This window comes from Rutilus rutilus, assembly GCF_951802725.1.
Source record: "Rutilus rutilus genome assembly, chromosome: 7".
Taxonomy (NCBI): domain Eukaryota; kingdom Metazoa; phylum Chordata; class Actinopteri; order Cypriniformes; family Leuciscidae; genus Rutilus; species Rutilus rutilus.
The window spans coordinates 44,795,719-44,807,261 of record NC_140221.1 but is presented as its reverse complement, the minus strand read 5'-3'; the positions used below and the strand labels follow the sequence as shown (position 1 = coordinate 44,807,261).

Here is an 11,543-nt window from a genome sequence, read left to right as displayed (position 1 = left end):
TATTTCCTTTATCAAAAACTAATAATATTACATGAATTTTTCTTCATAGAGAGTTGCTCAGTGTAAATTCTGTTAATACATTAGAACATTTTTTTTTTTTAAATATTACAACCATTTTTTAAAAGACATTGCAAATTAAAAACTACCCAAAGAGTAGTAAAAAGTAAAGCAAACTTAAAAAGAATCAGTATATTCTGTCATACGGAGCATGAATGTATGGAGTAAGGAAAAAAAAAAAACATTCAAAAATGCTTTTTTTTATCATTTGATTATGTCTTGTCGCTTAAATGGCATTATCAAATACAAATCTGGTTTGCATGATCTGTCAACAGTAGCTCTACACTCTTAGAAATAAAAGTTCTTCGATGGTTCCATTACTTTCGACACCTTCTTTATAGTGGAAAAAGGTTATTTAGAATATTAAAGGGTAACTCTCGCCAAAATTGAACCTAGGGTCTTTTTGTGAATCTACCCGAGTCAAACTTTCGTTTAAAAGCATAATTAGAATTGAAACGGCACTTTTAAGATTGACCGTATTTTCGTTTTAGGTCAAAATGCCTGTTGAATGGGAGTGAATGGGGCACTTCTATGATAGCATCAAAAATCACTATTTTTAAAACACTAAGAAGGCTCGACACAACATGAAACTGTGCGGTGAACGGTGAAGTATCACCAGAGGCTCTACACATGAACTCCAGCATTGACTACATTGTTTGTGTACACAGAGTTTACTAAAAATAAAGATTTTGTACGACTCACTTTATCAGTTAGTGTTTCCGGTGGCTGGAATTTTGTCAGTCAAAAGTAGTCGATCTCCGAATGCAACGTAATGAACTGACTCCATATGAGGAAATGTCATGAACGTATAATTTCAATGAAAAGCATGATAACTTAGATAAAAAAATATCCATGAATTTAAATGGAAACAAGCTTTAGGAGCTTTCCATCTTTACTCTCCTCATGTTACGTTGCATTCGGAGATCGACTACTTTTGACTGACAAAATTCCAGCCACCGGAAACACTAACTGATAAAGTGAGTCGTACAAAACCTTTCTTTTTAGTCAACTTTGTGTACACACACAATGTAGTCAATGCTGGAGTTCATGTGTAGAGCCCCTGGTGATACTTCCAGCACAGTTTCATGTTGTGTCGAGCCTTCTTAGTGTTTTAAAAATAGCCATTTTTGATGCTATCATAGTCGTGCCCCATTCACTCCCATTCAACAGGCATTTTGACCTAAAACGAAAATACGGTCAATCTTAAAAGTGGTGTTTCCATTCTAAATATGCTTTTACACGCAAGTTTGACTCGGGTAGATTAACAAAAAGAGCCTAGGTTCAATTTTGGCGAGAGTTACCCTTTAAAACTTGACAGAAAGGTTCTTTGTGGAACCAAAAAGGGTTCTTCTATCTGGCATCACTGTAAAAAAAAAAAACTTTTTGGAAGCTTTATTTTTACGAGTGCAAGAATTTCTAATTTGAGAAATGTTTCAGATGCAAACTGTTACTGATAGCATTGCTGACCAGAAGATTTCAGAAGTCAATTTTCCATGCATTTTCTCCATAGACATTTCAAAACATCGTTCGTCGAGGAGTTGTGAGCCAACCTGGACCTGAAAGAAACCAATCAGCTCCACAGATACAGTCACTTCATACAGCATACATCGTCTTTATGGACATTATCGAAGGTATTTTACTTCCGGAAGCCTACAGCTTTGCTCTTTTGATGTAGTGATGTTGGTACATTGTACCTGAATATAAATAGCTGAATCTGAATCTGCATGACTGCAGTGTTGATGTCAATTATTGTCATAATTTGTTAAAACTAAGATGTCATTGACCTTTATTATTATGAATAACAGTAATGCTGAAGTTAAATCATTAAAAATACAGATTAAAAAAAATCAGTTTCGCAATCATGTTGGTGATCTGCAAGAGAAAAATCACACTTAAGGACGAACACACTGTACTGTGCAAGAAGACAGTGATACGAGTCAATTTAAATCATGATCTATTTTTAAACCTATTCAAAGATGTTCACAGAGATTATGACAAAAGCATCCCTTGTTTCCACAATCGCACATGTTGGCCATGTTTATTGAGGCATCGCCAGTTTTGGAAAGAAAGCTGGTACCATCAATCCCATGGTGTTCTTTTAGTCAAAGTACGGTACTGAGCAACCAGAGCGGTTTCACGTCTGTGTTTCGTGTTCTCGCTGGAGACGCTGTTGAGTTGTGTAGGTTGTCCTGCGGGTTCTCAGACTGGTCAGTTAGAGGTGTCCGAGTGAACGCTGTTCGCTCCCTCTATAGGAGACGTCACAGAAGATGGAGTGACCGCATCATGCCAGCCACCGTTACCCTGGAAAGAGACACACAAGAGACTATTTGAGAGGCGTAATTAAAGTCAGAATGGAGACATTAGCCGGTATTGATTTTTGAGAGCAAGATCAGATAAAACGCTCTGTTGTTCGCCATGCTGAAACAAAATCCAGTTTAAACTAGCCTAACCATGTTCAGGCTGGTCTATTCATACGGTTTTAGAAGCTTGTGTTATGTTACAAGTGTTATGTTACAAGTAACTTGTGCAATGTAATCAGATTACTTACTTCAAGTAATGCATTACTCCAATCTTAGTTACTTTTTCAAATTCTAGGTATCGCAAGTTACTTAGGCCTAATTTCCCCATGAATTTACTGACAGCTCTTCTGTCCCCATGTGGAGAGAAATGGTAAGTGCAGAGGCGTTGTGTGTGCCGTGTGAAAACATGATGGTTACTGAATGAAGGGGGTGGATTGGAATCCACTGCTGCTTCAATGTACATGTAATGAGTGATTATAATCAAGGTATTAATCAATATTTTTCCTTCTAAATATCGAATGACTTCTCTGGAGATTTTACTTTGTTATAGAAGTTACCAGTGTGATTACTGAAATGTTCTTTTCATGTATACTTTAATGTCAGTATTTGATATCTGAATGAAGTAACAGTGCTTGCTCATTTAGCCCGGCTTCCAGAAATGAAATAGGGACATGTTAAAACATCAACGTGTTAAAACATATAGGGGTCATTGAAGTCTATAGTTTAAGGGACCATTTCTCAGTTAAAGCCTATATTTTCCATTTAGACTAAAGTGTCCTATCCTGAGAGAAAGAACTTGTTATCTTGATGTTTTGAGACGACTCTCCTGTTTATAGTTAGAGCCTGGCCAAATCCAACCTGGGAACCGTGTCGGTGTGTGTGTTAGTCTTCTTGGTTACAAGTTAAGGAACAATGGCATTATTGGAGATTGACTGAGTTGTTGTTCGAGACATGCTGGAACCCAGCAACCCAAATCTGCGACCTGGAAGGTCACGACGTGCCTAACTTCAGGGTCTGAGTGTCAGATGCATAATCTATGGAGATATGCTTCCGTCTATCTGTATATGTGTGGAAAATTACTATGTTTATCTATTTCTTAGCCAATGAGAATCATTCAGCCTGTAAGCAATGACGTAGCTTAGACCTTGGAAATAGTATAACTGCTGTGATCTTTGCAACTGTAAGCGGGGCGGCCTACGAACTCCTGACTTCTGCTGATGAAACTGCCAACTATCTTCAGTAAAACTTTTCTTCAATTTATTATAATTCTGACTCCGGGTCTTCATTCAAACATCTGGTCCTAAACTGTTAACCCCTAACATGATGGTTGAGTATGATGGTTCAAAACAGTGAAATGCAAACTCAGAATATTACACAAACATGCAATATTTAAATGCATTTGTTTTGTTTTTTAACCCTAACACATTACTTTCCATTAAAAGTAACTAGTTACTTTCTAGAAAGTAATGCAATATTGTAACAGATTACTTTTAAAAGTAACTTTTTTCCAACACTGCTTAGGAAACCATCTTAAACCAGGCGAGACCAGCAAACCATCATGTGATTAAGCAGTTTTTCTTTAAAATAATAATAAGACACATATTGATTAATTTAATTAATTGATTGATTTAATTGAATTATTAAGCCAAGTATAAACATTCTACATTGCAAAAGTCCTATTCTTGATTTTTGGGTCTAATTTTAAGATTATTACTGTTATTTACACTTGCAGATTTTTTTCCACTTATTTGTTACTTGTTTATACAAAAAAAAAAAGTCTGCAATTGGTATTAACAAGTCTTGTATTTGAAAAACAAGTCTTATTATCCTATGTGGTACTATGAAAATCTCTCTAATTTCAAGGATTTTTAGATATTTTAACCATAAAACAAGACTTAAACCAATTTGGAAATCATTGTTTTTGTAATGTGAATGTCTATGACATCTGAAGCTATTCGTTCTGTCCTTAATTTCTCTTTGTGATAAGGCTATGGATGATTCTTTTCCTCACGCATTAGTATTGTTTTTTTCCTCGACGTGGCCGCCTCAATAGAGAAATGAACCTTTAACGCTGTGACTCCATTATAAAGCATGTCTTATCAAACCTCATCTGGGAAGATGCTATTCACATCTGTACAAAGCTGCAGGCAATTCCAGTTTCATATTTTATTATAGTGATAAGGAAATGGACCGCAAATTCGCTCAGAGAGAGAGAGAGAGAGAGAGAGAGAGAGTGTGTGGTTCAATAAGAAGGCAGATATACTGCCAAGAGCCGTGCGTGTCGTTGCGTTATTAGATGCATTTTGGAAAATGGAAACAGAACGCATTTGCATCTATCCCAGCAAACAGCCCTGTGTGCGTGTGCGGATATTAATATGAATCCATACGTTTATCTTTGCCTTTTCACAGAAGCAGCATCACCTCTCCCAGTCTTAATCTCGGCTGTCGTCTTTGTCGGCTCATGGAGCGACGGTTTGATCATACAACGTCTTTCTGAATGACTCCAGGAGACCTGCTGTGAAGAGATTATTCCTTCGCCACCACATGAGACGGTGTGTGTGTGTGTGTGTGTGTGTGTGAGTGATATTCAGACCCTAAAGCACTTCTACACTAGAGCTTTTGGTGCAGATTTAAGTCTGTTTGACTTTTTGTTTAGTTGAAAGTGTCCAAGCATTTGCATTTGCACACTTGCACGGAATACACTTCTGGCTTAAATGTTTTACTTTCAAATAACACACTTACGTTCAAGCCATGAGGGCTGTAAAGTGGGTTTCCCCGCAGACCATCGCTGTAACCCAACGACTGACCGATGGCGTGACGTATGGAGTCTCCCTGCGGAGAGACAAACACAGGACAGGAGATCATAAACGGTGAGAAATAATGGCTGGCTGTGAAATTATTGGTATTCTAGACACATATTTCATATATGTGACCCTGGATCACAAAACCAGTCACGAGTCGCACGGGTATATTTGTGGCAATAGCCAACAATACATTGTATGGGTCAAAATTATCCATTTTTCTTTTATGCCAAAAATCATTAGGATATTAAGTAAAGATCATGTTCCATGAAAATATTTTGTAAATTTCCTACCGTAAATATATAAAACATTTATTTTTGTGAGTGAATGCAGCACAATCGTGAACATAAATGAACAACTTTAAAGGAGATTTTCTTGTTGAAATTTTTTTTGCATCCTCAGATTCCAGATTTTCAAATAGTTGTATCTCAACCAAATATTGTCCTAATATCATAACAAACCATACATCAGTGGAAAGCTTATATATGATGTATAAATCTCAATTTAAAAAAATTGACCCATGTGACTGGTTTTGTGGTCCAGGGTCACATATATGTATATATATATAAACTACCATTCAAAAGTTTTGGGTTAGTTGGACATTAGCCGCTCAACTGTTTTCAACACTTATAACAATGAATGTTTCTTGAGCAGCAAATCATCATATTAGAATGATTTCTGAAGGATCATGTGACACTGAAGACTGGAGTAATGATGCTGAAAATTCAGCTTTGATCACAGAAACAAATTACATTTTACAATATATTCACATAGAAAACAGTTGTTTTAAATTGTAATACTATTTTACAATATTACTGTATTTTCGATCAAATAAATGCGGCCTTGGTGAGCATATTATGTTGTACGTGATAGTATATATTGTGCTCTTGCGCTGGTGTGTGTGATACCTGTGTCTGTCCTGGGACGGGGACCTGGGCCGGCTGGTATGAACCGTTCAGACTGGACATGCTCATAAACATGTCTCCCGAACCTGGCAAACTATACGAACCCGAAGACCCTGCAGAGAGACGGAGGAACAGTGAGTTTGTGAACATGCTCAGTGAAGTTTTTTCTTGTTTAATGTTTGCATGTATCATATTACTGTATCACATTTCTAAGGCCTGCAAATGATCAACATGATCAAACCTGTTGCACACAATGACTACATGCCTTCTGTCATTTTTACCAAGTAAAAGGCCTTTTAGTAGTAACTGTAAAAACTCCCCCTTCAGGTCCTGGTTCACAAGTCTTTCTGCTGAGAAATCTGCACTGATTTTTATACAATAAACATAAGAATATCTTTTTTATTGTTAGTAATATTTCCAGATGGACACTTACTGGACTGAAGCAACTTCACTTGATTATCCAAACATTATTTGTTAGAAAAGATGTTCAAATGTGAGTATCAAATATGATCCATCAGGATTTTGAGGAACTTTTATCTCTCAATCATCATTGTATTGCATTGCATTATATGTATTTAAAATACTACACTTTGATAATAAAACTAAGCATTTAAATATCACCTTACTAAGACATTTGTACAGCTGTACTGTACATTACAAGCGATCAGATTTTCATCTTACTTTTTGGCCATATAAATATCACCATATGCACCCAATTGCACATTTTTGAATGACATTTAGGTATTTTTTATCCTCGAGTATGAGTTCCATATTCTCACTATATCATACTACAGTATATGAGCCACAAAAGCCTGATGTATCAAATATGATACTAAACTTTTTTTTGTCTAAAGGTTTGATAAAGCGTTTCATTAAAAAAAAAAAAGAAAAAAAAAAAGAAAAGCTTGTCAGGCTTTACAGGGTTAAAATAATTATCCAAATGGATATTTTTTGTGGTCACTGTATATGCACATACACAACTGAACACAGAGACAGGAAGTTCACTGTAATTCTCATCACAGGAAGTGTCTTCGAGTCGCCGTACCAGTGAAAATGTTGTTTAACAGATTGTTTTTATCTTCTGTTGCATCCAATTGAAAGTCTTCATCTTTCATCTGGAAACCTGAAGAGAAAATGACAGAACCCATTTAAACTCTTAAATTACTCGTTTCAAATAATTAGACTAGATCTGCTGTATATGGAATATAGGGGAGAGCGGGGCAAGTTGTCACAATTTTTACACAAGTTACTCATCCTTCAGAAATCATTCTTACATGCTGATTTGTTATTATTGGTGCTTATTAATAATAGTTGAAAGTTGAAAACAGTTTTGCTTTCACAGAGGTTTATTTTCTGTGTAGACACAAAACCTTAAAAGTTCAGGCTACAAAAAAGCTATTAAATATGTCCAGTCTTACTGCCTAGGAAAAAAGATACAGTTCATTTAACACTTGTTGACCCCTATAGCAGGACATGTTGTCACAGTGGGCTATTTAACTAATTTACCTGTTAATAATTGGCAATTAATTTAAGGATACCACTGATTTGGGCAACACATGTTTATATTTGAAACCAACATGCAAAACTACTACTAAAGAAAACAAGTATTTGTGCAAATGGACTCAAAACATTAGTGACAACTAGCTCCGGTGGTCTCGTCCATAGAGTGTGTGTGTGTGTGTGTTTGTACCAGAGCTGGGCGTTGCGGGCGAGTTGGTCTGGCTGTTGTGTACAGCGGCCGCTACGGCCTGAGTCGCCGTCACTGCTGTCTTCGCTGCGTACAGATTCGCCTCTTCCTGGAATTTACCAATGTTCTTCTTATAGCGAATACGTTTATTACCAAACCAGTTCGACACCTGAGATAGAGAGCAAGAGAGAGGCAAATGTGGAGGAATCTCATGAGGAAATGCTATAAAAATATGATATTATACATTATAAAATATTATAAAAGTATTAAATTATATATTATTTTTTTATGCCAAAATCAACAACAACAAACAAAAATTATACACTACCATTCAAAAGTTTTGAGGTTGCTAAGATTGTTTTATGTTTTATTTGAATGTTTTTCTGCTCACCAAGGCTACATTTATTTGGTCAGAAATACAGTAAGAACAGTAAAATTGTGAAATATTATTACAATTTAAAATAACAGTTTTTTAGGTGAATATATGTTAAAATGTAATTTATTCCCGTGATCAAAGCTGGATTTTCAGCATCATTACTCCAGTCTTCAGTGTCACATGATCCTTCAGAAATCATTCTAATATGATGATTTGCTGCTCAGTTATTATTGGTGCTTATTAATAATAGTTGAAAGTTAAAAACAGTTTTGCTTCTATAGTTTACATTTTAAAACAGTTATTTTAATTTGTAATAATATTTCACAATGTTTGCATAAAGAGAATGAAGCCTCTTTAAGGACCATTAAAATGTTTGTATTGTGACATTTATTTAAATTAAAATTAATAAAAAGTTTCTACCACAATGAAAAAAAAAAAAAAAGAAAGTCACCCAGACACGTTCCTGACAGTTTTCATGACATTTACCTGTCGCATTTATAGAATTCATAAACAAAATAAAATAATTGCATAGTCCAATGAAATATATGCTGCAAACAAAACATTTAAAGGTTCTCAGAAAACCATGTTTATGTGTTTTACAGCGACTGTTATTCTCAAACGGTTGTAAATGGACCAACCTTGTGCAAAAGAATATTAACGTTGCTACAAACCCAGACATATTAAAATCACATCCACCCCGAGCAATGGCTCCTTCATAAAATATCTCCAAACAGGCTTTAAACTGCCAATGGGAGGCGGAACAGTTGAAGATGCGCAATAAAAAAACGCCTCGCTGATGTCATAATCTCGGGAGCCAATAAAAGACAGCCAGAGGACATGATCCAAGTGCAAAAAGGCATGTAAGCGTTCCCAGTGGCGAGTAAATGTATGCATTGTCTTATGGCCGCTCAAACACTAGCATTTCCAGCGCGGTCTGTAAAGAATGACCGTTGTTCAGCACACAGAACCAACCAACATCGACAGACAACACAGAGGACAGACGGACGCGTGTTTTAGTGACATACCTGTGACACAGTGATGGTGCTTCCCTTCCCCTAAGGGCACAAAAAGAAGGGGCTTTTTTTTACAGTAACGACTTCCTGTACACCCCACACACCCACCCATTACACAAACAACACCCGCTCCCATTAAACAGGCTGAAGAAAGGATAGACGTTCATCATTAAGTTCATTTGAGAGCAACAGTCGGCCTCTGGAAGTAAGAATGCCATTCAGAGAGATGATGTATAAACTGAGGGTGTAATTGGATTCTACACTGAAAATAAATTTGGTGTAGGATTTCAGATGTTATTACAAAGAGACTGCAAGTAACACATTGATTTAAACATGGAATTTAGAAGTAGAAACACTGAAAACATACTCCGATAATCTTTAATTACAATTTAAAAATCGAGTTCTTCTGTGGCAGTGTGATTCTTACTTAACAATATTGTTTCTAATTGCAGAATTTCCTGTAAAGAACTACATTACCCACAATCCTGAAGTAACAACTTAATCTAAAACTATAATAAAGTAAAAAATAAATATAAGTTAAACTAAATGAAAATTAAATGCAGTTATGTTTAAGTACTAAAATTACAAAATGAAATAAACAAAATGAAAAATGAATTAAAATTATTTAGAAATATATATATTAAAAAAAAATGAATGAAAATACAAAATTACTAAGAATTCAACTAAAATTTAAAACTGAAAATATAAAAATAAAAAATATTTTAAAATATGAATAATATGGAGGCTTGTTATAGCCACTTTTTCCCTTGACTTTTTATCTCACAATCTCTTTTTTTTCTCGAATTTCTCAGATTTGCAAGATATAAACTCACAAATGTGAGGAAAAAAGTCAGAATTGTGAGATTAAAAGTCACAATTATCTAATAAATTGTATTATTCTGCGGCGGAAACAAGCTTCCATGAATGGAAACTGTAATAGTACATAAATAATAAAAAAAATCAGTCTTGTGCAACTGAAGTTCAGTTCACTTATGTGTCATTTTAGGGGTGGATTTATCTGAAAAATTTGCGTAAATAGATTTTATGATTTGGATTCTGTGTCCAAAAGTAATGATTATTGACTAGTTCAGTAAACAGAATGGAATATACAATTCTGCACATAAATATCTATATAGTTTACTTGCAGCTAAGGTTTACGTGCTGAGGCTGAGACTAACTAGCTACCTACTTAACGTTAGTTAAAATGGGAAATTGGAGCATAAAAGTCAGTAGTTGTCTTTTCTGATAAGATTAGACACAACAACCAATTGAATAGATTAAATTGTTGGTTCCACTTTATATTAAGTGTCTTTATCTACTAGTATGTACTAACATTTTAAGTAAAGATGCGTTCACACCATGATGTCGTAATTAAAAATCGCAATTACGAGATTTCAACTTCGTCAAACTCGTCCTCCCAGAGTTCGTAATTACAATTTGTAATCTGGGAATTTTCGGAGAGCTCCTACTTGTACCATGTGACCACTTTCGTCGTCGGTTAGAACCTGGGTGTCTCTTTGATACCAATCTTTCATATGAAAGCCACATTTCTAGCATCTGTAAAAACCGCATTTTTCCATCTTAAAATTATATCTAAATTACAATGACAAATGCGTAACAGTTAGTTCATGCGTTCATGACCTCAAGGCTAGATTATTGTATTATTGCTCTTATGGGTGGTTGCCCTGCGCGCTTAATAAACAAACTCCAGCTGGTCCAAAACGTTATTACCAAAACCAGGAAGTACAACCATATTAGCCCGGTTCTGTCAACACTGCATTGGCTCCCTATTAAACATCACATACATTTTAAAATCTTGCTAATTACTTACAAGGCACTAAATGGTTTAGCTCTGCAGTACTTGAGCGAGCTCTTAACGCATTATAGTCCTTCACGTCTATTGCGATCTCAAAATTCTGGCCAGTTACTAATACCTAGAATATCAAAATCGACTGCTGGCGGTAGATCCTTCTCCTATTTAGGACCTAAACTCTGGAACAGTCTTCCTAACATTGTCCGAGACAAAGACACACTCTGTCAGTTCACATCTCAAAACACATCTCTCTAACCTAGCATACACATAATACATTATCACATTTCTATAATTCACTTCCATTAAAGGATTGTTAGGCTGCATACATTAGGTCAGCCGGAACCGGGAACACTTCCTATAACACCTGATGTACTTGTTACATCATAAGAAGAATGGCTTCTATGCTAATATTAGCCTGTCTGTCTCATCCTTATCCCGAGGTCACCGTATCCGGGCCGGATCCAGATCAGATGGAGGCCTAGGACTAGACGCACCACAACTTAGCCCTGAATGTCAGCAGATATTCTCCCCTGTGAAGACTTCATCGACACGACAGCCATCGGCACAGATCCTCAGCAGAGACCACAAGAA

The 11,543-nt window shown here is 35.8% G+C and overlaps 1 protein-coding gene across 2 annotated transcripts in view; it reads right to left on the bottom strand.

Moving 5' to 3' along the window:
• Nucleotides 1-1,314: 1,314 nt before the first annotated feature.
• Nucleotides 1,315-11,543, bottom strand: part of pbx3a (pre-B-cell leukemia homeobox 3a) — a 46,313-nt gene continuing 36,084 nt past the window's right edge. Inside the window, exons 6-11 of one of the 2 annotated variants that reach the window (XM_084415059.1) lie at nucleotides 9,152-9,181; nucleotides 7,754-7,919; nucleotides 7,109-7,186; nucleotides 6,067-6,176; nucleotides 5,100-5,189; nucleotides 1,315-2,358 (exon numbers count right to left, since the gene is read on the bottom strand). In XM_084415059.1, coding sequence (XP_084271185.1) covers nucleotides 2,266-2,358; nucleotides 5,100-5,189; nucleotides 6,067-6,176; nucleotides 7,109-7,186; nucleotides 7,754-7,919; nucleotides 9,152-9,181 — 567 coding nt within the window. In that variant the 3' untranslated portion in view covers nucleotides 1,315-2,265. The remainder of the gene's footprint in view (nucleotides 2,359-5,099; nucleotides 5,190-6,066; nucleotides 6,177-7,108; nucleotides 7,187-7,753; nucleotides 7,920-9,151; nucleotides 9,182-11,543) is intronic. The other variant, XM_084415060.1, reaches the window with a different exon arrangement.